This window comes from Acomys minous (assembly GCF_964271855.1).
Source record: "Acomys minous genome assembly, chromosome: 12".
NCBI lineage: Eukaryota > Metazoa > Chordata > Mammalia > Rodentia > Muridae > Acomys > Acomys minous.
Genome location: NC_140493.1, coordinates 44,912,028 through 44,938,715, shown reverse-complemented (window position 1 = coordinate 44,938,715; position 26,688 = coordinate 44,912,028). Strand labels below are relative to the sequence as shown.

Sequence of the window (26,688 nt, the reverse complement as noted above, 5' to 3'; positions counted from 1 at the left end):
CAAGATGAATTGAGAGGTGAAGAGCTTGCTACCAAGCCCAAGGACTTGAGTTTAGTCCCCGGGACCCTCAAGGTACAGGGAAAAAGCTGACTGTCCCAAGTTGTCCTGTGACCTCCACACATGTAACACAACACACACGCAAAGAATGATCAAATACACGTAATTTAAAAATATTTTTAAAGAACTTTAATTTGCAGTGTGTTCTGTTTAAAAAAAACAAGCATGCATAATATTTTTCTTTTTACTACTAAAACAGGCATATAAGTGCTTAGCAACAGGAAACAGGAGAAATGTTGTTGTTTGGTGTGTACAGTGCTGGGACTCCATACCAGGGCTCCAAGCACACCAGGCATGCTCTCTACCATTGAATACCAGCTAATGGGAAAACCTCAAATAACTGTTTATTTGCTTTAGCAGCATAATAGTCTTAAAATTAAGGGATACCTATGAACAGTTACTTTTTAAAATCGGTTTTGGTTAAGAAATGATTACAGGATATTTGTTGCCTGCTTGGGATTAGAAAAGCTAACTTCATCTCCCTAGGCTGAGAGTTTCTCAGAAAGGAAAGATGGTAGTATTTCAACAAGTTGGGGAAAACCAATAGTTTACTGCAAGTGTTAAGAAAATGCGAAGGACTTTTTATTTTTTAAATAATATTAACACCATTTTATGTTACCCTGTATTCTGAATTATTAGATGGGTTGCAAGTGCTTAAAATCCCACTAATGTCTTGATAATGCCTTTTATTTTATTTTCTTCCCCAGAGATGAGAATTGGATTTAAGGGCTTGTGCATATAGGCAAGCACTCTACCACTGAGTTCTATCTCCAGCCCTGTAATGCCTTTGAAATGTTGGACAGGGGGTGTCTTCTTTCTATATGTACAATGTATATACAGCAGGCAGTCCTGGGCATAGTTCTTGGGAACCCTTTCTCTGCCTGTCCCACCATGCTGTGAGCATGAATAATATTCAGAAAATACTTGTTTTATAGTGGTCTTCAAACCACTGTACTGCGTCTTCAAATCTGTTTTGAACATGATTCCAATCTTCTTATATGGACATACACATAAGTATATCTCTGTGTGGTCCTATATAGCATAAAGATTTCAGCTGAAGTTGTCACCTTCATTCTTCTCACCTTGTAGTGGACTTTATCATATATATTCTAGGGAGATGAGCAGTCTCAAGGAAATGTGAGTCTGAAGGGAGGGTTTTGATTATGGTAGCTCTGCTATCTACATAAAAATATTCTTACTAACTAACTATTCACCCCTCAGGAACCTTGGAGGGAATAAATCAAAATGCTTTCCCATCAAATCTAGCTAACATTTGCTGAGAACTTGTTCTGTTCCAAGTACCATTAAAGGCACTTTATTTACTTGGATTTTTTTTTTCACTTAATCCACTTAAGATTGGCTCCTATAAAAACTCCTATTTTGCAGATAGGGAAACTGAGGTACAGCTGGTTTACCTAGCTAGACCCAGTCATGTAAGGTAGGAAGTAGAGTTTGACCCCAACCAGTTTTGCTCCAGATACCAGTCCCTAAACCACTGCCCAGTCCTTACTCACCGTCTTGACTGAGCCTCAGTGAGTGGGAACCATCACAGCATGTTTTCAGGCATTGGGTCAAGACCAAAACAGTATATTTACTAGAGTACTGTAGGATCCTAGAGCTTGGAGGAGCTAAAAAGGATCACCAGCTCAGTAATTTATTGTCTGTTTTCCAACATAACCTTTGGGTCTCTTGGGCTAGTTCCTAACACATACAGACTTAGTTCTGGTCGCAGTTTTACTTCCTTCAGGGACTCTCACTGTCTTACAGCATGGAAATGGTGTTTTCATGACTTTTTTTTTTCTTTAAATACCTTGCTGTACCTATAATTATTATTTTCCCAAGAATGGAACAGAAATTGCTTCTAGATGAAAGAGCCATGGTACCCGTGGGTGGGTGTGCTACTCCAAACTTTGCAGCTACAACAGAAATTAGAGGTTCACAAGGTAATTGCTGTGATTACAGTTTTCTTCTCGGCCCCAGACAGGAGCTCTTGAAACACAATATTCTACTAATTTTTTTAAATGTACAATTTGCAAGGCTACAGGAAATTACCATGAGTATGTGCTATTTCTCCCCTATTTTCTATTGAAGTTAAACATGTCATTGGGTCTTTTGAAATTCTGAGGGAGAAATAGACATGGCATGAATTAGAAGATATTGTTAGAAGACTTGAAGTTTTTAGATAATCAACCTTGTGATCGTGTATACAAGAATCATTTTAAAAGAAAAAAATTCTAATCACAACGTAATGACAGCTATAGACAGTTTCTCCTTTACTATTCTAGATTTGTAAAGCCAGAGAGTGACATGATAGATTTACATTTTGGGAACATTGTGCCTTGGTGCAGGGGTGGATGGGGTTAGTATGGGAACCCTCAGGCTGTTACAGGACCTCGCTGGAGGAGGAAAACAATAAGGCAAGAACCCAGAAGAATTGGCTTGGGCAGTGCTATTGAGATAATTGTGGCAGTGTTTTCTGTCCTGTTTGTTACAGAGAGCTCAAGAAGAGGGGGTTCGGGTGGCATCCACTAAGCACTCTGACCTGTCAGTCCTCCTCATGCCTCCTAAGTTCTGCGATAATAAGCCTGTACCACCACCACCCAGCTTCCTGATGCTTAACCACAGCATACCTCTCCGTAGAATGTTGGCACACACTTGCTTTCTGCCTCACCACGTCTTGTCTTTACTGGGCACCTGGACTTGTATCGTCGTCTCGACATCTGGGGGAGCAGATCTTCACAAGTGAAGGATCCCTGTTTTAGGTGTCACCAACTGCCCTTACATTCCTCTGTACAGGCTAATCTTGAGTGACCTGTCTGTGGGCCTGAACTAGATGGGAAATGCCAATGTAGAGATGTTCTCTCTCTTATAAACAATCTCTGACTTTGCTGGTTCCAAGGGTGAACACACTAATTCTATTCTATTTCTTTTCTGACATTCAATGATGTCTTTGAGCAAGTCAGCAATATTTTAAAGCATCAGTTGCTTTTCAGGAGCCCGTGCATCTCTGATGCTCTTGTGGTTGGTTTGTATTAGCGAACCTGTTTTCTGGGAGCAAGTACTCTGTACACCTGACAGCATTAGTTCTAAAGAATGCGGTGGCCAGCATCAAAGATGTGTTATTAGTGAAGCCCGAAGAAGGCTCAATTCTGAAGTCAAGAGGCAAGCTCACTGTAGTTTTGACTAACACCCATAAACCAGGCAGAATATTCAGCAATGAACTTCACATACTGGACATGGTTCATAGGCATCTCAAGTCTGACATAATCTGATAGTATAACCCTAGGGCCACCTAGAAGGGAGAGGAAAGGTTTCTGGAGCTATCTTGCTACTGCCCTGATGACTGAACCCTTGTTGCTTCCCTTTTCCCCCCATTTCTTATTACCAAATAGTGGTCTCACTGTGACATTTCCATACTTGTATGTAATGTGCTTTTGTCATATTCCTCATGCCATTACCCTCCCCTGCCCCTCTACCTCCCATTAGTCCCCTTATTGATTGACTTTTCTACAAGTCAGAAGATTCACAGACAGTGTAATTGCTGGGCTTACACATTAGTTTCAAAGATGACTGGCTTAGAAACCTGCCTTTGTCTTTCACAAGCTGCATGATCTGCTGTTATTTGAGCTTTAGTTTTCTTCAAGTCTGTAAAGCAAAGGTGGTATAAACCCCCTTATACATTACTGTGAAGGTTGAATAAGGTTATGTATGTAATACATACTGGTATTTTTGTGATCAGTCTGGAGATGGAAAGTATTTTAGTTAGGGTTTTCTATTACTGCAATGAAATACCATAACCAAAAGCAAGTTGGGGAGGAAAGGATTGGCTTACACTTTGACATCATAGTCCATCACCGGAGGAAGTCAGGCAGGAACCCAAGCAGGGCAGGACCCTGGAGGCAGGAGCTGATGCAGAGGCCATGGACGGGTGCTGCTTACTGGCTTGCTCAGCCTGCTTTCTTATAGGACAAGAACACCACCCCAGGGATGGTACCACCCACCATGAGCTGGGCCCTCCACCATTGATCACTAACTGAGATGTCTTACAGCCGGATCTCGTGGAGGCATTTCCTCAACTGAGGCTCCTTCCTTTCAGATGAATCTATCTTATGTCAATTTGACATAAAACCAGCTGGCACAGAAGGCAAATTGAGCTAAGAATTTGAGGCCCTTAGGGACAGGAAAAAGCAACCTCACTGATGTGTGAAGACAAACATCGGCAACACCATTTAGTATCTGGGGACTTAAGCTTGCTACAGTTATCAAGCCAGACAGGAAGTACCCAGGGCTTCCTGTGTTCACAGCCACAGCATCGCATTTCTTTTCACAGTAGTACTCAGCTCCATTACTAAGCTCTGGTGCTTTAAAGACTGGCTCCATCAACAGGTGCTAGGTGATTGCCAGAACATTGACAGCTCCTCAACTGTGGGCACTGCTGCTGGTGATGACACGCTAGGTGGCATGTCCCACAAGGTCGGTCATCAGTGCAGAGCGTATCTAAGATAGGATTAGATTCCCTGTAAAATTCATGAACTGGCTAAACCCGATGACCAGGTTAATCTCAAGGGCGTTGAGAGGATCTCTTGTCCTGTTTTCTCTCATCAAATTAGTGGAGCCTACAGTCTATACAAAAGGGAGTATTGTTTGTTGAAAAGAGCATTAGCTACTGACCACTGGCCCAGGGTGACCCCTGCTGCTCCAACAGTTCTTGCCCTCAATGGAGATGGATTACATTCCCATCTGTAGAAGTGGAGGACAGGGAGGGAGAGAGGCAGGCTCTTCCCTCCATGCAGTTACGTTGGTCTCTTTCATGTGGGAGTTGTATAAGGCTTGAAGGTATGAAGTCATCTCATTATTGATCCATCATAGGAGTGACTTAGCTTTGAAAGGTAATATGAGGCTTGGGTCTGTTGTGGCCATAATGAGCCCTCAGGAAATAGTTCTACGTATGCTACCTTCCTCCCACACGACCACCACCACGTTGCTTTATTTATCTTAGTTAGGGCATTTCTTGCAGGTGGTTGGAATAAAAACTAGGATTCTAAGCCAGCACATGGGAGAGAAACATTAACGTCATAGAGTGCCAGCTAGGTTCTGTGGACCTGTAGTTTTAGATGCTTTCCGTGTAGAAGCACGATATATTATCTGCTGAATACCTGGCCTTACTCAGGGTCAGTGTTGTCCTTCCCTTCAGAGTATATGCCTAGTAGGATAAGAGATGCCTACACAGGAAAGCATATGTCAATTTTGGTTCTGTGTTGCACCTTGCTTTAGTGTAGTTGTTTTTAGCATAGTGGTAATTTTCTGGAATGGGATAGTTCTTTGGAATTGCTCATAATTTGTCACTCAAAATGATTCATTGAAACTTTGCCAGAGTTCTGAGCTATGAAGTAACTGATCAAGTTGGGGCCAGAGCCTAGAAGTATACCATCCACAAGTCTATCCGTGGGCCACATCACATCACTCTGAGCAACCATTGCTGTAGGCAAAACAGAGAACACTGAATATTTGGAGAATTTGAATCTTTACATTTCTTTTAATAGTTGCCAACAGTGAGATAAACAGTTTAAAGCCTTTATTTGTGTATGATGCATCAACTTTCCATTTTTAGGGTGCATTATGCAAATAAGCTTTTATTTTAGTTTGATAATTTCCCCCTTTTTAGCGGCCTCATTCGACTCCTACTAATCTTGAAACTAACAAACGATAACATCTTTGCCTCTTCTCACAGAAGCTGCCCTGGCCGTGTGTCTCCTCCTCTGTAGTCAGGTCATCTGGGCTGCTGCCTCCCAGCTGAACCTTCCCTACCTGCTGGGTGTGTTGCTGGCACACAAGCTGAGTCACAGCCCTCAGGGTTCACCTCAGCTAATGCAGTGAAAACTGTGCGTACTTAGTTCCTGTGTCTGCTCGCCTTCCACCTTGGCTTGTCTTTTGTGCCTGTTTCCGCATCGCCCTTCCTGCTTAGTGCAGGAACAGAGAAAGGGTAGTTGTCCATGAACAAGACGTGTGAAGGTGACACGAGGGACCACCTAGCACACAGCAGACACTGGAGTGTTAGTTCTCTGCTTTTCTTTCTTACTCTCCGTTTCTTTTGTATCCAGGAACCCCACTTGAATTTGCTACTACTAAGTATGCTTTATATAAACTGACTACATCTTACTCATTTTGGGGGTCTGTGTCCTAACCCATAGTCTCCACTTACTAATGTGTATTGGTTGACTGAATTTATAAAAATGATTTCTAGTTGTTAGAAATGATAAGAATTTTCAGACTTGTTGGGTTTTCCTTTAACTGGTGGCTAGTTGGGTTTATTCTCTCAGTAGAAGGCACAGATCTACCTCTGGCATGATTCGGGTGCTCCCAAGGTCATTTTGAGTCCGTCTCAGACCTCCAAGAGAAGGTGTCTTAGTTGACAAACCACTATGACCAAAAGCAGCTTGGGAAGGGACAGGTTTGTTTGCCCCATTTCCACACCAGTGCATCAGCAAAGGAAGCCATGGCCAGAGCTGGAGGGGGCACTGAAGCCGAAGCCGTGAGTGCTGCTTTCTGGCCTCCCATCTCGCTCCTTCTGTTGCGGTGAGCTTCAGATACACACTAAGAAATGCAGGCACATATCTTGTCACACGTTTGTGGGGTTGTGGAGTGCAGCTGTGCACGACAATTTTCTTTTAGCCCTCATCTGACTTTACATATGACATTTCGTGGGCAGTCACTGCAGTTGTTTGGCACCTGAGGGAATGAAACCTTTTAGCACATCTAGAGGTGTTATTTCTGGAGAGGGCCGGGTTTGACTGAAGGACAGCATCCTCTAGTTCTCTAACAGCGTGGGACTCATAAAAATAACATTTTATTTGCCTGCTTCTGGCCACCGGCCAAATACAAAAGATTTAATAATAATAAAAAAAAAGCATCATTCGGATTTAGCTGTGGGTGTACCTGCCAGATGAAATGCTCTTAAAAATATTTAAAAGTACACGGGTTTGCACTCTATGAATGAGTTCTTTGCATGCTTAGATGAGCTGGGAAAGCCTCTAATGTGAATTCTGAGATATCGCCTCCCCCTTCAGTACACCCTCTCCTCCCAAGAAACTACACGGTGTCTCATACAGTGTTTTGCAATTTTCCCTGTATTTTGCCCATTGGTATTGGTAACACACATGAACTAATTCTCTCTGAGTAGCCCCCTGGAGCTGACCTGCTGACTGAACTGAGAGTACATCTTGTCTCCTTTCTTGAAATGATGGTGAGGGCCAGGAAAATGGATACTTCCACAGCAGATGGGAACATGCTTGGAAAAATGCATAGGCTATTTCTCCTCTTAATGTGGGACACTAGACAAAATTTTCTATCATGCCCAGGGCTCCTTTTTAGGGGGGGAGGGGAGTCAGTGATATGTATATGAAAGTGAGCAAAGATAATTGTGTGTCTTCCACATAGTTCCTCAGAGGCCACACTCCTGGGTAGTCTTCAGTAACTCTGGATTTGACATCTCTTCTTTTTCTCACACTAGCATGTACTAGTGGCTTTTCTCTTGGCTGTGACAAAATATTTGACAAAAACAACCAAAGGAAGGGGAGGGTCGAGTTTGGCTTGCAGCATTTGAGGGACTGTAGTCCACTGTGGCAGTAAGAACATCCCACAGCTGGGCACAGTGCATCTGCAGTCAGGAAGTGAGCATGAGGAGAGCTGAGCGCCTGCTGCTTCTGCGGTTTATGCAGCCCGTGGGGTGCTGCTGCCCACTCTCAAGGTTGCTCTTCCCTCCCTTAGGCCTCCCTAGAAACCCTGGCACACATGCACAGAGGTGTCTCTAGGTCCCTACATCCCACCATGCTGGCAGTCAGTATTAACCATGACACTCAGCATCCAAAATGGCTTACATGAGTTTCTCTCTTGTACCCCCTGTGATGACTTGCACTTTTACATTCCATCATGTTACAGATTAAAATGCAGAACTGGACAGAATTGGGGTTCAGTTTCTGTTGTCAAGACTTTGTTCAGATTCCAGCTGTGTCACCCCTGACAGGTTGGACTTTCTACACTTTGGTTTTCTCTTCTATAAAATGGTCATAATCATACTCAGGTCATGACTTATTTCTGAGACTGAAGTGGGATAGCCCATGTGAACTCTACTGTTTATTAAATGTGGCCTCTCTTTTTTTCTGTTTTCAAAAGTGTACATGTTAGACCTCTACAGTGCTTCAGTTTTACCTCTACCCTGAAACCATCGAGTAAAGCATGCCCTGACTTCTGTGGTGTGGTGCACGTGCCATGCATGGTGGCTGAGGAGCATGTGGGAGGCAGGTCCATGGTGGTTTTCAGGCTGTCACTGGTTAGTGACCGTCAGCAGTGGCTGGGTGTTGTGGTGCATACCTATTATTTCAGCATGTGGGAATCCGGGGCAGCGTGGGCTTGAGTTAAGTCACCAGCCTCATCTTTGCTTTTAATAGACAGGGATTTTTTTTTTTTAATTAAAGAAATGACCAGCTTTGAAGGCACCATGAAAAAATCATTCCTGTGCTTCACTAATTTTTTTCCTCTAGGCATATTTATACCAGATGATGAGTTTGGGGGATAATGTCATTGTGTCCCAAGCCTGCTCTTCTCCCTTAACAAACTATATACTTGTGAGGGAAGGAAGCAGTTTTTAAGATTCCTTACATTGTCGTTGCATGGTTACTGACAGGCTACTAGACTGACCATTTCGTACAACACTGAGCCTTGTGTAGTGACCCAGTGTTTGTCCAGAAAATCCATGTAGATAAAGCAGGCACAGCTGGTTGTTTGTAAGTGGCTGGCGCTCCTGTGCTCTACAGAAGACATGAAGCTGAGAGTAAATTCTCTTTTAATGTACCAAAATTTCCAACATCCTCTCCTCTCTCTTTCCCTTTTAGGCTCTAGACCAAGATAGAACAGCTCTACAGAAAGTGAAGAAATCTGTAAAAGCAATATATAACTCTGGTCAAGGTAAGGACTTAGCAAATCCTCCCCTCACTCATAATGTCCAGAGTTGTCTCTGTCACCTGTTGGATATTTACAAAAGGCCTGAACAGATGAAAAGGGTAAGTAGGCCAAAGAATTGAACTTTGCTCCTTCTTCCCCTTCTGTCTGTACTCTCAGCCAAAGCCTGTCATTGTTTCTATGATATACATCCATGTTATGTTCTTTTAAGAACTCAGTGGAGTGGAGGCTGGTGGTTGTCACAGATGACAGGAGGTCCTTATGATCACTTTGTGTGGTTGGTCAGCCTGTGACTGGAGACTTCAGTTAAACATGGGGTAGCCTCCCTATACACAGTGAAAACCAGTACCGCCCATGGACCCTGCAGGGGAGCTAGGAGGGGAAAGTTAAATTCATACCTTCACAGACTTCCCACTGTCATTTTCTTTCTTTTATCCAATGATGTCAGAGACTTTAGGTGACTAAATGTTTTACCATTGGTCCAGTAACAGCACCTTTGTTTTATAATAATTATTAATGTTAACACATTAATATTATATACTCTTATATACATGAATAATATTTATATGCTATAAATATGTTGTTATTAATTATAATAAGATACTAATCCAAATTAATTGAAATAGTGGGTACTCACAAGAAGTGACAGGCTCTGCCTCCCCAGGAAAGCATTGGGAAGAATGTGTCAAGGTCTCTGAGTCACATTGATACCATTTTTGCAGCCCCAGTCACTAACAGGATGCCACTTCTTTAATACATCAATTGTCTATAATCTCACAGGAAACCAGGTAGGGCAAGATGGCTGACTGTGAGGGAAAGAGTGTGTGTGCTTTGAGGTGAACAAAATCACTTTAAACTGTCTATTTGATTTTCTCAAGCCTCTTTTTCTCATCTGCAAATGTGGTGGTGTTATTAAAGAGTTGCTGAGGGGACCTGGTGTACCCAATTTCTGTATTATATTGTGGGAATTCAGTAAATTCAGTTTTCTTCTAAATTTTATACTTAGAAGGAGTGTGAGCAAAGCAGAGCCTGACCCCAGAACCTTGCTGGCCACCTCACCCACCATCAGAGCTCAGAGCCAGTAGTCTGAGGGGACACTTGGTCTTTTGAGCCTCCTCCCCATCCCTCAGAACATCATATAGTATTGTCATCACCTAGTTTCTCTGTATCCTAGAAAATGATGAGATAGTTAATACAGATAAGTAGTGGCTGTTTTATAAGTCAGGGGTCTTAAAGAAACAAAACATTAAAGGGGATTTATTAGCGTGGCTTATAGGTTGTGGTCTGGTTAGCTCAACAATGGCTGTCTCTTGACAGAAGTGCCAGTAATCCTGTAGCTGTTCAGTCCATGAGGCTCGATGGCTCTGCTAGACTTCAGTTTATATTGGAATACAGAAGAAGTAGGTTCAGGGACCTGTGAAGGAATCACTCAGGAGCAGAACAGGTGACCTTGCCATGAGAATGAGGGCAAGCAAACAAAAAGCAGAAGCTTCTACTTCCATGTTCTCATATATGGGATGCCACCAGCAGGTGTGGCCAGACTTAAGGTGGTTCTTCGCACCTCACGTGGTGCAATCAAGAAAATCCATACAGGTATCCCAGCTGCCTGTGATTTAGCTGATTTCCAGATATGACACCCAAGATCCGCCAATCACAGTTGTCTCTCAGCCTGGAGTGACTGACTTGTTGTTTTAAGTTTTCACCTAAATGAGAAACCTAATTTAGAGTGTTGGTCTTTCATTTGGTTCTGATAAACCCCTGAAGTGTGGTGGGCCTTTTGTAGTAGCCCTTTGAGAGAGGTGAGAGAAAACAACCAGAAAAGCCATAGGGGTGCTCTTAAGGGGGCTGACTCTGCTTTTTTCTGTTTTTCACATGAGCAATGGTCATGTGGTTAAGCTTACTCTTATGCCTACTCAAATGCTATCTTAATTTTCATGCTGTGAGGTAAAAATAAAATATACTTGAAATGTATATATAAGAAGATACTCAGGAGCCTTTATTGGGATTAGGAAAAACATAAATGCATAGCATGTGTATGTTGTTACACTATGCACTGTTTTCAAAAAGGGAATGATAGTGTGGCCTTGGCACACTTGCTAAGCTCAAGTACAATATTTGACTCTGCTGAGTCTTAGATTTTCTCACTGTGAAAATGTGGGCTGGAGAGATGGCTCAGTGGTTAAGCGCACTGCCTGCTCTTCCAAAGGACCTGGGTTCAATTCCCAGCACCCACATGGCAGCTCTCAGCTGTGTCTAACTCCCAAGATCTGACACCCTCACACCAACGCACATAAATTAAAATTAAATAAAAATACTAAAAAAAAAAGAAGAAGAAGAAGAAGATAGTGTTTGATACATAAGGTATCATATGGACAAAATTGAGGTAGATGCTTAACAAATTGTACATGGGAACATGGCAGTTAAAGTGATATAACATGAACATACATATAAAGATACCACTGGAGCAGCCTGGGGTGGAGGGAGGGCAGCTGTCATGTCTGCCTGTTCCCCCATAAGGACATCTTTCACCTTTGTATTGTGTCCCGCTTTTTGAGATGTTTATCAGCTCTGAGTGCCAGGTACACAGGACAAATCAGAGAGATTCTGTCCTTGTTAATTTTATGGTGAGTGGCAGTTTACATCAATCTGGAATGTATTGTAATAGGGAACCGGGAAGTGCTGCAAAGAGAAACCTTACAGGACACAAAAAGAGATCTGGGGATCTGATGCAGTGTGACAGGGTGCCAAGGTAATGCTTCTCAGAGCACATGGTATCCCTGAGGCATTGATGCTGTACTCTAGATTAAGCCAAACAAGCCTATGAGGTAAATGTCAGCATGCTATGTCTCAGGTGATGGAAACTGGAGCTTAGCATGCCAAACAACTTACCCAGAGTACCATACCTAGGAGTCAGATGAGAGCCTAGCAGCCCCAGCTTTGTTCTTTGCACATGCTGTTTTCCTCATCTTTTACCTGCTGTGTGACAGGGCTAGGTAAGTGTGTAATGAATTGCCCACTGTATGTTGGCTGGATGGGTCCCTCATCGAAAAGCTGCCGGAAAATAGCTTATCTTGAATATTAGTGAGTGAACCACTCAAATGTAAATTGTGGGCAGTGTGACCTGTGGGTGGCCTTTGTGGTTCTATAGTGGAGATTACATAGAAATTGTACTTGTGGTTGCAAGTGTAGAGATAAACTTAAATTGCTTGGGGCTCCTCACTGGCTGCTGCCACCCAGTGGTGTTTTTATCTACTCATAAGCTTTTTATTAGAGTATATGGGCAAGTATGGTGACAATTAATTATTTAGAAATAGTTCCATGAGGAAAGCAGTGGTGTGTGTCTTCCTATGACACATTCAAAACAGCTCAGCCCACACTGCCCTTATCCAAATGCTTTTTGCCTCATCCTCAAAAGCCTCAAGAGGTTGGGCCTTGGCACCTCTTTCCTAATGTATTTTCGTGATTTTCTCGCTTTCTCACAGTGCTTAAGTGACAGAAATCCCACTCGATGATGGTTAAAGATCTAAGAAGCATTTTGTATTTCTGATTGGAGATTACCAACCACTCACCTTCCCAAAATGATTTGAAAAGTAGTCAACAATTCTGAAGGGCTGTGCTTATAACATGTATTATTTTTACACATAAGCCTCTGTCAGTATTGGTTACTGAACAGTGTTAGAATAATAAAAAGTATTTTTTGAAAAACAGAGTATATTCACGGAAATTCTTTATTTTGGAAATTGCTTTAGCAATCTGTCTCTCTTATCCCTGAAGTGTATGAGGAAACCTAAAAACCCATGCAAAACTTAAAACCTTAGATCAAGAGAAAGCTACCCAAGCCATTCCATTTTTCCTGTACTGCTTCCATATTTTAAAGCCTTAGTTTATTAACCTGTGTGGCATCCTGTCATTTTGTCCTTGCAGCTCCCTTCCCTTTTCCTCTCTCTCTCCTCCTTTATTTTTGGTGATTCATTTAAAATAACTGACAGTTTCCTAGGTGCTAGAAAGGGTTTAAAATGACTGTTTTTCTTTTCAAAGATAGATCGTAATTCCCCCTTCTTGAGTGTGAGTGTGACGGAGACGCAGGAACACCCTTCCTTAGAATGAAGTGGTGCCATGATGCCCTGTGATTTCAAAGGCTAGTTCATCAGAGTGCTAGTTTTCACCTGCCCTGTTCTAACTGTTTGGCTTGGAGGAGGAGCCACCCACTCAACTAACCCCAGAAGCATGAGCTGAGAGCCATGTGGGTGGCCACCCCGGTTGACAAGGTCAGTGCCGGTAGCCTTGCTGCCCCTGTGCTTATGCCCCTGCATGTATGTTATAAGTTAGGTGTGACTCTTCAGAAAAGAGAGCTTAGTGATACATACTGCGTATTATAAAGTGGAAGAGTCAGTCAACAGGTAGAGTGGATTGGTTGTTCTGCCAGCTGTATTAGGTGCAGTAATCTATTAACAGGCTCTGATGTGACTTTAGTGTACTTGTGGAGTAAAGACCCAGGATGTTTATATTATTAGATCTCAAACTGAAATGTGAAATATCCCCCCCTCTGTGTGTGTGTGTGTGTGTGTGTGTGTGTATGTGTGTGTGTGTGTGTGTGTGTGTCTGTCTGCCTGCCTGCCTGCCTGCTTCCCTCCCCCCTACCCCCCTTTTTTAGGTAGGGACTCATGTATCCCAGGATAACCTTCAACTTGTGATCCTTCTGCCACCACTTCCAAGTGCTCACCCACTCCTGCCAGATTCAGTACTGGGGGTCTAAGCCATGACTTCGGGCGTGCTAGGCAGTTACCTTACCAACTGAGGCATACCCCTAACCACTGAGATGTGTGTTTTATTATTTAGTATTGCTTGGTGGTTTGTTTCTTTGGTTGGTTTTTTTGTTTTGTTTTGTTTTGTTTTTTAGAAATGTTTGACAAGATGCTTGGAATAAAGGTTAGCTTTCTCACAACATAAAGTGCCCCCTGGAAAGATGTAACATCATTAGTCTACAAGGTGGGACTTTAACTCCTTTAATTTTAATGGAAAGGTGGTGTGTACTGTGATGACCAGGATGAGCAGTCTTCCTTCTGAAGCATGGGCAGAGTAGGCTGGTGGAAGCCATCGCTGCCTTTTCAGTGCAGGAGAGAAAGCACTTGATTTCTCATTGCCTTCCTGTTTCCATTCTGTTAGAATTACCAGTAAGTAGTTTTAGGAATGAAATCTAGTGCTTTTTAAAGACAAAATCAGTATGTAGTATTCTCCAATTTTTCATTTTATCGTATAATTTATTTCAAAAAATAGTTCCTAGATCTCACAAAGAAATCTTAGGTTTTAAAGGTAGAACACTAGATTTGTCAGTGGATAGAAAGTGAGCAACTTTATTTTAGATGCTTTTCTAAATACTGTGTTCAAATGTTCAGAGATAGTGTAAAGTCAGTTGTGAATAGTGTTTAATATAATGCTAAGTTTAATCATGATCTTTTTAATAGGCATAAACAGATTAAATGAATTCACATCTTAATACTAAGGTTGGAAAGGAAAAACATCACAAGAATACAAATCAGTTCTGTTTTTAAGAAATTTAACATATCTGATTTTTAAGTGTATGGATGATAACTACATTTATTATTATTACGTTATGTATGTGGACATTTTGCCTGAGTGTGTGTGTGTGTGCGCACGCGCGCGCGTGCACGCATCACGTGCTTACTGGAAACCAGAGGAGGCTAGAAGAGGATGTCAGATCCCCCTGGATCCGGAGGTACAGATGGTTGTGAGCTACCATATGGGTGCTGGGAACTCAACCTGAGTCCTCTGGAAGAGCAGCCAATTCTCTTAATTTCTAAGTCATCTCTCCAGACCCTGTGTAATTATCTTTAAGGACCTTTCAAAGCTTTGAACACATCCACCTAGAAAAAATATACCGGAGATTCCAGGCCTTCCTTTACCTGGCCTCCCTTTGACAACACTTTTGAATAGTCTGTCTCTATGAACTGTGATTCTCTTTTCCCAGAAAGCTGCTGGTAACTGTAGCAAAGATGCTGAGCACCAGAGTCTGCTTTGGGCTTGACTTTTCCATGTGGTGCTCTCCCTGGGACTTCCTGAAATCCTACCTTATTCACAGACATTGTGAGCCAGGTAAAGGATCACATGCTATTTAGGTAAATAAGCATCTCTGGAAGTGTATGCTTTCACATGCCTTACTGATGAAAACAGTCTGCAGTGTACCACATCTGGAGAGTGTGTGTTTGAGCCAGGTCCTAGCCAATTCCTGGCTACCTAAAACCACTGTTGAGGTTGCAAAAAATTTGGCAATCGTAAAATGTTCTTTAATGCACAGCAACCAAAAATTAATTCAGAATCAAGCATGTGAGGAGTCTGAGGTGCCCGTCTGTGCTCACCTGTTTTTCATTGCATGGCTTCGCTGCAGCCCAAGTTCTGAACATGTGTGGACATTGCTGTCATGCCATGCAGCACCATCACAAGCTGCCTGAAATGCACTGGCTCGTATTCAAGAACCCTGTGTGTCTCACTGAACATATACAGTTTTCTGCTCTTATACGAATCTAGTGCTTTAGTTACAAAAAACAAAGACTGGATATTTTCCTACTTCCGTTGCTCAACATGTAAATGTCAAATTAGTGTATCTTTGGACTGTATGTCTTTGGAATGTTTGATTTTATAAATTACTATTTGAGCTGCTAATATGAGTTTCATTAAAAATTTGTTTAATTGACTTTTTGCATGGAATATTAAGACAGAATTTCCAACTGTTTCTGGTGTGACCCTAAATGTACTTCTGCCATTTTTTATTCATGTCTGTATGAAACAAAAGCGTCACCATTAACAAATATAGAATGAAATTATCAGTGAACTCTAGAAAGCATTATCAGTGCTCTATGTCCTGCAGTATCAGATAGGTAGCCATGATTTTATTCTGCATGTAAAAGTGTACAGCACACCCAGCCATTATTGTGTGCATTTTGCAACTTTAAAATTTATACATAGGCCACATAATGATTTTTGATAAGTTTCTTGGGATTTATTATTAATAACTTTTTGTCATATACTTATATATACCTAAATTTCTAGAGTCACATAAAAATTTATCAGGTATAAAGGAGTCAGTCATGAGTGGGAAATGCTTTGAGAACCCTGCCTTACGTCATCTCATTATATCAAGACAAAAATCAGTGAGATTTTGTTCATTTCTAAGTCTTTTGTACATAATCTATAAATTAAGAAGCTAAAGTATAGGATAATTAAGAGATGTGCAAAAGATCACAAGCATAGTAACCTAATCTACCTTTACATCCTGATGTGAGTTTTTAATGAAAGTTAGTAGATCACATAGCAAAGTATGGTGCCTCAGTTTTTCACACACATTGATGGGAAGTCTTGTCTCCTTTGAACAGTCATCCTATAGAGACTAAGATAGGAGTGGAATTGTTGTCTCCTTACCAGCTGTTCTTTGGGACCAGACCTCAAAGCATTGTCATTACCTACAGAGCCATAAGCAAGCCAGAGTGTGTGCGTTTCTTCTGCCAGGTAGGAGGTCGCGGTGATGAAGCCCTGGGCTTGGGGTTGGAGCACTGCTTAAAGGCAGGTACCAGCCTCTTCGGGTGCCCTTTCAGGGGCTCTGCTGAATGAGAGATTTGACAAGGCTGTAGAAATAGAGTATTGGTGCTGTTTGTAGATTTCACAGCATGGTCTGTGGCAGACTCTTTATGAGGATTTGTGGGAACTATAACAAGCAAAATTTTAAAATGGCCTAGAGAAATTAAAGGAATGAATCACCACAAGTGGCATGGAGGAAGGCATCTTAAAATATATAGCGCACCCCCCCACACACACAAACATGGTTTTCTACCGCTAGAACTTTGCCTTTAATCTCAGCAGACCTGTGTGTGATGCTTTGATACAGATGCGGCCACTAAGGCTCAAGAAGAAAGGAAACTGACTTTCTCCTCAAGTGACTATTACATCCCAACTAGTTAACACTGTGTCCAGGGAAGAGAAAAAACAACTCTTAACTTTCTAATAACATGGTCACAGTGAAGTTCCAAGAGAGCTTCCTCAGGGTCACAGGATAAGTTATTTTGATTTGGGGGATGGGGAGTGGCAAAAAGGACCTGAGCTCCTATCTGATGGCAGAAATGAGGGGACACTAGTACTTTTAACACTTTACATTAGTTCTAGGTTCAAGGTGGTACGTTCCATAGAGTCCAAAGCCCCAGAGATAGGTGATCTGAAAGTGTTGGGAAGATTAAGAGGTTGTGGCCTTGTTGGAAGAAGTGAGTCGCCAAGGGAGGTGGGCTATGAGGCGTCTACAACCTACGCATGGCTCAAGGTCACTCTCCCCGCTGCCTGAGGATCCAGATGTAAACTCTAAACTACTTCTCCGTGTCTGTGTGCTGCTGTATTTCCCAACATGAGGAGAATGAGCTAAACCTCTGAAACTGGAAGCAAGCCCTCGTTAAATGCTTTCTTTTATAAGAATTACTGTGATCGTGGTGTCTCTTCACAGCCATAGAGCTGACTATGACACGCCCATTCAGCCAAATACAAGCTTCTTTACCTTGCATACTTTGTACACATATATGGTGTGTCATTACCTCCTGCCTCGAAAGTTCTTAGCCCATACCTGCTTTTTAGACAGCTCCTTATCATTGGGTGTTGGCTTAGATACCATCTCATGAACCCTGACCTCTGCCTCCAAGTTTTGCCCTGTGTTGTTAGTTAGACTCCAAATGGGTGATTTATTCAATTAAATCCTTTAAATAGTAGTGTTTCTTCATATGGATGACTACAATTTCTCATACTATATAAATAAATTTATTGCTAAGTATCAAAAAGACAATAAATTAAATGGTTAGAGTGTTTAAGAACATGTTTTAAAGAACAAGAGCTGCAGAATTATAGCTTACTGGTTGCCTACAGCATGTAGGGTCCCAAGTTCAGTCCTCAGTATTCCAAAAATGAACATAAATACTTCAGGTCCTCTCTCTTGCTTTGTAAGCAGATACATTACTTTGGATTAACAGCGTGGATTTTTTAAAAAAGTTTTTTATCATTTAAAAGTTATGCATATGCCTGTGTCTTTGTGAGGGTATCTGTGGGTGTCAGAGGCATTGGGTTACCTTGTAGGTGGATTACAGGTTTATGACCTACCTGACATGGGTGCTGGGAACTAAAGTCAGGCCCCATAGGAACAGTGCTGAGTCATCTTTCTAGCCCCTACAGGGTTGTGTTGTGTTGTGTTGTTTTTAAATATGAAAGAATAGAAGGTTTAAGAACAGAAGGAACAGAGAATCCAGTCCTCTTTGAGTTACCAGTAATATCTTTAGCTAGATGGAATTTAAGCTTTTCTCTGTGGCAAAGCATACTGTAAATAAACTAAAGACAGATAGAAAATGTCATATAAGAGAAAATCCAACTCTGAGTTTCTCCTCTTGTACACTTACACCACAGGCCCCATAAACAAGAATGCAAGAAATTCTGTAGCATATACTTCTAATCCAACTCATTCCTGGACACTCCCACACAATGCTCAGAGTTCTGACGTGATTCTGGAAGCCTCTGACTGTCTGTGAAATGGGATTCTCGCAGCCCTTTCCTAAGGCATTATTAATTTGCTTAACCTCCCAGAACCACGATTACCTGCTTCTCCATGTTCCAAAGGCTCCAGATGTAGAGGTGAGGGAGTGAGGTGTAGAGGAAGCGATGTGGAGCTCCCTCTTGTTCCTCATCCTCTAGGGACCTGATGGTGTTCAGCTGGTTAAAGAGCGCCAAACACTGCCCTTCTGTGGCATGTAATTGAAGCTGGCCTTGCTGAAGTCTTTGGCCCAAAAGGATGTAGTCTAGTGCTAAGAGACTAAAGGAGGGGCCAGCAGTACCTCTCTCCACAGAGTCTTTTGTGAGACTGTTTCCCTCCAGGTTATGAACAGGACCCCTCTCCTGTCAGGGTAGGTCAAACAGGTTTTTTTGTTTTGTTGTTTGTTTTGTTGTTTGTTTGTTTGTTTTTATAACCAGCTCTGACAAAAAGATGGGAAAATTGAATTTCTGAACCTGTGTCCAACACAAGACCTTCTAGATTTATAGTCTACGTCAGGAAGAAAGTACAAATTTAAACCAGAAGCTAAACATCACAATTAACAACACATACTACAGAGATAGATCCGCCCTGTGCAAGGCAGTCTGCTTGCATGCTGGTGAGAAAGACAAGCAGTTCAAAACTAGGGTAAGTAGGGAAAGGAGAGAAAAGGAGATGTTAACTGACAGTAAAATAGAGAACAGCAGGCTTCCTGTGGTTGTTTTTCATGTCTGTGAAGACAGTGCTTCTCTCTGCCTGTGAGTTTGTAGAGAGAGGGCCCCTGCTCTACAGCACTGCTGTTGGAGAGATGGCTGCAGTCAGCCTCTCTGGAGGGAAGCAGAGCAGTGGTAAGACTGGGATGTACATTTATCCACATCCCCTGCAAGCCTGTGCGTTTGTGTACATCTTCCCAGAGACAGAGCGGCAGCATGGACGAGCCTATGTTTAGACGTTGTTATTGAAGTGTTGGTTGTTGGTGGAGAAAGCTGCAAACAACTTGGGAGATTCTTAGTAGAGCGAGTGTTATAACTAGCACTACAGCCTGTCGGGAAACATAACCACAGTTGACATAATTATTAAGATGTGCTGATGTTGAATTTCCTGCTCTTTACACGTAGGAAAAGAGGAAGCCATGGCGTCCTGTGTACAACACCTCATTCGGCTTTTTAAAAAATGAGATGAATAGAAAGTCTCTGTGTTTGTGTATGTGTTGGCCAAAGAAGGAGATAGGATTGGAAGAGGACATTATAGTTTTTATCTTTGCATCTCCAAAATTGCACATGAGTTAAAACTTTTTAAAACAGCAATTAAAATTATAAGGGTCCATTCATGCCATCAGGTGTCTATAGGGCAGTAGAGGAGAATACGTCCTTTTCCCGGTGCTCCAGCATTACAGTGTATATGGCAGCTTATGTCACCTTAGTACTACAGCTGCTGTTCCTGGCACCTGACAAACGGACCTTTTTTGAGAGAAGGAACATTATTTATTCACTATGCACAGTAGCATTTTACTGAGTACTCACTGTAACCAGATTGAGCTCTGGGAATGGGATGAACCACAAATGGGGTAAAGCTATGAGGACTAAGTCAAAGGTAGATTTACAATTGACTTTGGATGAGGAAGGCTGAGGCCTGGCACTGCAGTGGTGCTTCAGGGGAGATACCTTTGCGTAGACTCCACGGCGTGTAGGCACGCACATGCCCATTCCCCCAGACAATCTAAGCTCTGGCTCACAAGCCATAGGCACATGTTGCTCTATTCCAGTGGCTCCCAGCCCCCCTATTGTTACGAAATTTGAATGTAGTTCCTTGTGCTGTGGTGACCCCCGACCATAACATTATTTTGTGGCTACTTCATAACTGTAAACTTGCTACTGTTATGAACCATAATGTAAACATCGATATAACTGATATGTGACCTCTATGGGGTCATGACCCACAAGTTGAGAACCGCTATCCTAGACTCAGCTACCCTTAGACTCTCTGCTCAGAAGAGAATAAAGAAAGAAGTGGGAAGACATGAAAGCGAAACTTCCTTTGGAGTGAGTACTAGAACTTAAACACTTCAGATGCCAGACACTGGATGTGGCTCATCATAGCGATTCTTCTTCAGTTCCCCATCGTGGCCATGCTAGATGTTACCTGATGGTTATCTTACACATACCGGAATCCTCCAAAGTATACCTGATACTAAGTTTATATTTGATACCCATTAATTAATATTAGCATTAACCCAGTCTTAGGATCATTGACCTAAATGTAAAAATATTAGAAATCTGCTGTGTATTTTAAACTGTTTCACAAATGACCTGGAGACAAATGAAAACTTAAGTAATTTTTCTAAGGTCACGGCCAGTGAGGACCAGAGCAGGGATGTAGACCCTTTCTATGCTCCATGACTCCATGCCTCAGTCACGTTGGCAGTTGTGCTTGGAAATAGGCTTCTGGTGACATAATACTCACTAATCAGAAAGAAGCCAGGTGGGGGTTTTTTGTGGCTTTATTGTTCTTCTAAAGGATCTCTCCTATTCATGAGTGAATTGAAATACTCAAGAGACTAGTCATCTGGCCAGGACCAGGCAGTAAAGACCAAAACAACAATACCTAGTTTCCAGACCCTTCTTTTACTTGGCATCTGGCTCATATTAGAAGACTTCAGGTGTCTTATAGCTCAGGTGGAGCACCGAGTGGTTGAGAGTGTGGGCCAGGCCTCAGTCCTGCCACTCCTTCTCTTTATCTTTGTGACCTTGGGAGAGCTGCTTAACCTCTCAACACTTTGACCACATGTTTAAAATGAAGATGGTAGCCGTGCACATGATCGTGGACACCAGGTGACTTAATGTAGAAGGAATGCTTAGTGTACCTCTGGCACATTGACTCATCAAATTTTAATTCCAACACAACTATAGCTATTGCGTTGTCGGTGTCACTAAGGCACAAAGAAGCCTGTTGGATGCCTGGTGCTTACTCAAAGTCTTTCACTTAGTGGATTCTGAGTAGGTATTAACACAGTGTTCTGGCATATTGGATAGACTTAACTGACTCGGGTCAGCAGAAGGGGTGTGATTTGAAGTCAAGGGTAGCTGGTCTCTAACCCTGGCTTTAGCCCTCATACCTGGAGAGATGGCTCAGAGGTTAAGAGAGCCTGCTACTCTTCCAGGACCTGAGCTTGTTTCCCTATTAGGCAGTTCACACCCTCTTGTAGTTCCAGTTCCATAGAATCAGGTACCCTGTTCTGGCCTCTATGGGCACTGCACACATGTGATGCACACAGAGATGAGTAGGCACATACATATGCATGTACATAAAAATATAAACTTAAAAAATCATGTCTTGAAGGACTATTGTAGGGGCCTTAGGATATTAACTGTGATGGATCCCACTATATACTCAGTGCTTGGTAAATGGCAGCTGCCAAAGGTTGGGTTGGCAGACCAGTGTAGAAGTCTAGTAAGATCTACAAGTAAGCAGCCTTCAGAGAAAGGCCTACTCAGTAATTGCTATTGATTGTGAATTACTGACGAAGTCAGTGTGATAAAGCAATGAAACTGCAATGAACCCAAAGGCACTCCCAACTCTCATGGTATAAGCTGTTACTTTCCTGATTTCAGAATGTTTTTGATGCCTATGGTACCTGGCCAAAGGTGTAAGACCAGTTATGCTGCAGTGAGCAAAGTGGGCAGCAACAGCACCACCACCACGTTCTTACTATGCTTATATATTAACCATTTGGCCTACAGTATCTTAACTGTCTCTGAGGTAAATGCCATTGCTGCCTCATCTTACAGGTATAACTTAGAGAAGGTCACTTGACCAAGGTACTGAACACACAGACATTGAATAAAAGTTTGTCTCACTTCAGATTTTGCAGTTGAGCAGGGGAGAGCTTTTCCTCTAAGCTTCTGAATTCAGTGACTGGGGCCTGCAAACAGGATTGACAGAGACACAGCTCAGTAGAGAAAAAAGAGGGCACATTAGTACATGTGTGAGGGCTTCAGCCCTGCGAGTTTATGCACCCCAAAAAGCCTGTAAATTGTGACCCTCACCAAAATAGTATCTATATTTCTACCTCTTTCCACAATTCACTCTCCTACAATTCCAAGGCTCCTGCCTCTTGTCCTGTTATTTCTAAGCCTCCCAGTACAGATCATAAAAGAGAACTCTTGTCATCAAGCTTTCTCACGTCTGAATGGCCAGGCCAACCTGTTCCTGTGATGGTGTCTCCCAAAACCTTTCTTTCTTCTTTCCTCTATGCCTGAAGTGATAGCACGTTCAGATGGCCACCTGCTCTCTACTATGGCCTCCCTCTGCCTCCGCCTGTGATACTTCCTCCACAGAGCAGTGGAGACATTGAAAAAAAAATCTTCCTGGAAAACTCTTGGTTTTGTACAGAAATGGGGGTATTTTGTAAGAGGGGCTACGGGAAGGTGCTCTCAGTAAACTGCCTCTGATAGATTCATAATGCAGTATGCTGACTGATGCTTAAAATGTATAAGACATGTTACTGAGCTCTTAGATGGTACATACAGCTCTGAGATAACAATGCCTGGCATACTGCATGCTTGTGCTACTCCCCCCATCAGTATTATTATTTCCAAATTCAATTTAGCTATACTGCTATATTTTAATATTTGTATCTGTACCACAGTATTGCACATATATTCCATATCACTGTGTTTGGAAGCATACTCATAGATGCATACATACGCACACACAGGCACTATATAGGTTTCCCAGATCTATGGCATAGCCTATGCTTACTTATCCAGGCTGGCTTTCTGCCTCTTATCTATCACACTTTGCAGAGATCTGGTGAGGAGGAAATAGGGCATTATGGAGAAAGCAGTTAAGCCAGAAAACATTCTCAACACAAATCAGCGCCCCCTCCCATGACCTATCCTGCTCAGTCCATCGGACTTTGCGGTGAGTCATCATTGCTAATCTTCTGGGCTTCTCATAACTCTTCCTCGCCTCTGCATGGAACTATATTTCAAGGTAATAGATGTCAAAGGAGGAAGAGAAACGATTGCAGTTTTGTGGGATGGCCAGGAAGGGGCTGCAGAACCAATTTGTAACAATTTTTTTCTTAATCTGGGTAGTGAGTGCCAGATACTGTTAATTTACACATTTGTACACATCGCATTTGAAAATTATATGATTTCAAGTAAACAAGCAGAAAGCCGGTGTGCCAATATTTACCACTTACCAGTGAGGTGCTTTCTCCTCTGGGAGGGTTGAATTGAGCCTCACTAGCTTGCCGAAGCAGAAAGAGGCTTTAAATAGGATTCTCAGTGGCTCATGAGCTTCTGTGACCCATGCAGAAAACCTGGCTTTGGGGTAGACATGCACAGCCAGTTGCTGAATTGATGTAGCCTTTTTGTTTTTTTCTAACCAGAGCTGCATTTTATCTTTTTAAAATATCTCAGCCAGAAATGCTTACAGCCATAGCAGGCATCATGAATTTTAATGCTGTGATGAGCAGAAGTCTTAGGGAGCATCATCTGGTCTCTCTGGACAACAGTGATGCTTCTTGCCCATAATTCCTCAGGCTGGTGTTCTGTTCCATGAACGGCCATTGCTCCTATACAGTTACTGAGGCGTGTTTAAAAGTAATATATTTCACTTTGGTTATAGCTGGGGATAAACAGCCTAAGAAATTTCAGAGGGCTAAACGAATTCTTACTAGGCCCTAGCATCCTAAGTCCAGCTCCCTGGAAAATCTATAGTGTTGTCTTCTGAGTGGGAATACAGAGATGACCAGAGGCAGTCCGTGTCTCCTATGGAAAGCTATTTATGTACATGGGTGATATAGAAAGACAGAGGTACAGTATTACGGGCAAGAGAAGGTTCCTTCTAACTAAGGGAAGACTTAGGACTCTGAAAGGCATGTACTGTAGGCTTCCACACAAATACGGGTTCTTTGTACACCAAACTGAGGAATAGAGAGATGGAGATTTGAGCTAAACTGGAACATTCCAGAAGCTGGCACATGAAAGCAGTATCACTTCCAACTCAGTTGCCAGTTAAGCCAGCTTCCATTCATTATTCCCAGAGTATAGAAAGGTACTGTAAGCCGGGCGGTGGTGGCGCACGCCTTTAATCCCAGCACTCGGGAGGCAGAGGCAGGCGGATCGCTGTGAGTTCGAGGCCAGCCTGGTCTACAAAGTGAGTCCAGGATGGCCAAGGCTACACAGAGAAACCCTGTCTCGAAAAACCAAAAAAAAAAAAAAAAAAAAAAAAAAAAAAAGAAAGGTACTGTATGCCTCTCCATATGCCTGTAAAGATCACGAGCCTGGGGGTGCCTTGGGAGTGGCAATGTGTGTGATGGAGTTAACATCTGGTGCAGTTTTGGACCACCCAGGTGCTGCTTTAGTAAGAAAACAAGAACAGAACCAAGAGACCAGAAGAAAGAGGTGGTGCTAGGTAGGTGACAGTTAACATGGGGTAATGAGACGTTCTCAAATCCGGTGTATCTTAAAGGTAGGGTTCTCTGGTAAGTGGCTTTCTGTGGCTATGCTGCAGTACAGGGTATGAAAAAGAAAAACCAAGTATGACTTGACCAGTGTCACATTGCAGCTTCTCTGATGCTATTGGCCAGTGACTAAGTGAGAGAAAAGGCTCGAGGAAGAAGACCAAAGGGTCTGTTTGTAGCCTGTAGATTGGGCATCCAAATGGAGAGAGTGGATAGGTAGTTGGGTGTGTAAGTTTGTGGTTTAGGAGTGAGCTGTGGGGTCGAAGTATCAACTCATTGGAAAGCATATGAAGTTATCAGACTTGAGATCTCAAAGAAGTAAGTATTGATAGAAAATAGTAAAGTCCCAGTGGCAGGGAGAGGCATTTCAGTATGATGAGATCAGACAGGTGAAGAAGCAGTAGAGATAGTGGAAGGAGCAGCCATGAGGTAGAGGATGACAAAGAGAGCATGGTGTCCTAGACAACAAGGCAGAGGGTGTTTATAGGGTTTCATGGGGGGGGGGCGCAGTTCCTCTGTGGGTGTCCACTCTACTGAGAAATGTCTTTGTGCTTCATATCAAGCCCTTGGCACCACAATCCTGTAAAGTTGGCCTCAATTTGTAGTCTTGAAAGGAAGAACTAGGGAGAAAATTGATCTATAAATAGAAGATGAATACTCCTTGTGTGCCAGCTAAGGTAGGAAGCATAGAAGTTTTTGTTGTTGTTATTGCTGTTGTGGAGGTTTCTAAGCCAAATAATAAAGTAGCAAGCTGGCTAAGTACCAAAACTATACTTCAAACACAGAGCCACCTGATCCAGAATGCACACTTTGTGCCTAGACAAGGTTTTACCAAAAAAAAAAAAAAGTTTTAGAGATGCTCTTCTGCAGACCTAGGGCATAAATCAAAACAAAGCGTCAAGATTAGATGCAGAAAAGAAACATACTAACTTGAGGTTTTCCTTTGTATTCCAAGGTTGAGTTTCCTAATAAGAAATTTCTTCATAGTTTCTCAGTTGCTGGAGAATGTGGTAAGGATTTTTCCCTTTAAAAAAAAAACCAGAGAGACAGTGGATGAGTTGGGATATAAATGAGCTGAGTGCACTGAAAGAAACAGGATTCCTCCTTAGAGAAAGCGGAGGGGAGGAAGGGAGGAAGAGTGAGCAGTGCCATCCACACACGTGTAATCACAGCACAAGAGAGGCCTCCAGCAGAAAGGTTGCAAGCCTAAAGCCAGTCTGAACTATGTATCAGATCCTGTCTCAAAAGAAAAGAACATTCAGTGTTCTGCCAGCCTCTGGACATGCTCAGTAAATAATTGATGCTGTTTTTCTCTGCTTTCCTTTTAAGAGGTTCCAGTGATCAGCATTCAAAAGAGCTCTTCATTGTGAAATAACCACTCATACCTCTTCTTTGCTTCTTTTTTAGATCATGTACAAAATGAAGAAAACTATGCACAAGTTCTGGATAAGTTCGGAAGTAATTTTTTAAGTAGAGACAACCCTGACCTTGGCACTGCTTTTGTCAAGTTTTCTACACTTACAAAGGAACTGTCCACGCTGCTGAAAAATCTGGTGAGTCATGCCTTACATATTGAAGCCGAGCTCTTATCCTCACCAGGCATACAGAGAGTAAGCCATTGCTCCTCACCTCA

General features: G+C 42.4%; 1 protein-coding gene across 7 annotated transcripts in view; it reads left to right on the top strand.

Annotated features, from left to right (window-relative positions):
• The window catches only part of ASAP1 (ArfGAP with SH3 domain, ankyrin repeat and PH domain 1), a 298,778-nt gene that overhangs the window by 172,921 nt on the left and 99,169 nt on the right, over nucleotides 1–26,688 (top strand). For all 7 annotated transcript variants that reach the window (XM_084751015.1, XM_084751011.1, XM_084751013.1 and 4 more), the window contains 2 exons: nucleotides 8,949–9,021; nucleotides 26,463–26,608. In XM_084751015.1, the coding sequence (XP_084607141.1) occupies nucleotides 8,949–9,021; nucleotides 26,463–26,608 (219 nt within the window). The remainder of the gene's footprint in view (nucleotides 1–8,948; nucleotides 9,022–26,462; nucleotides 26,609–26,688) is intronic.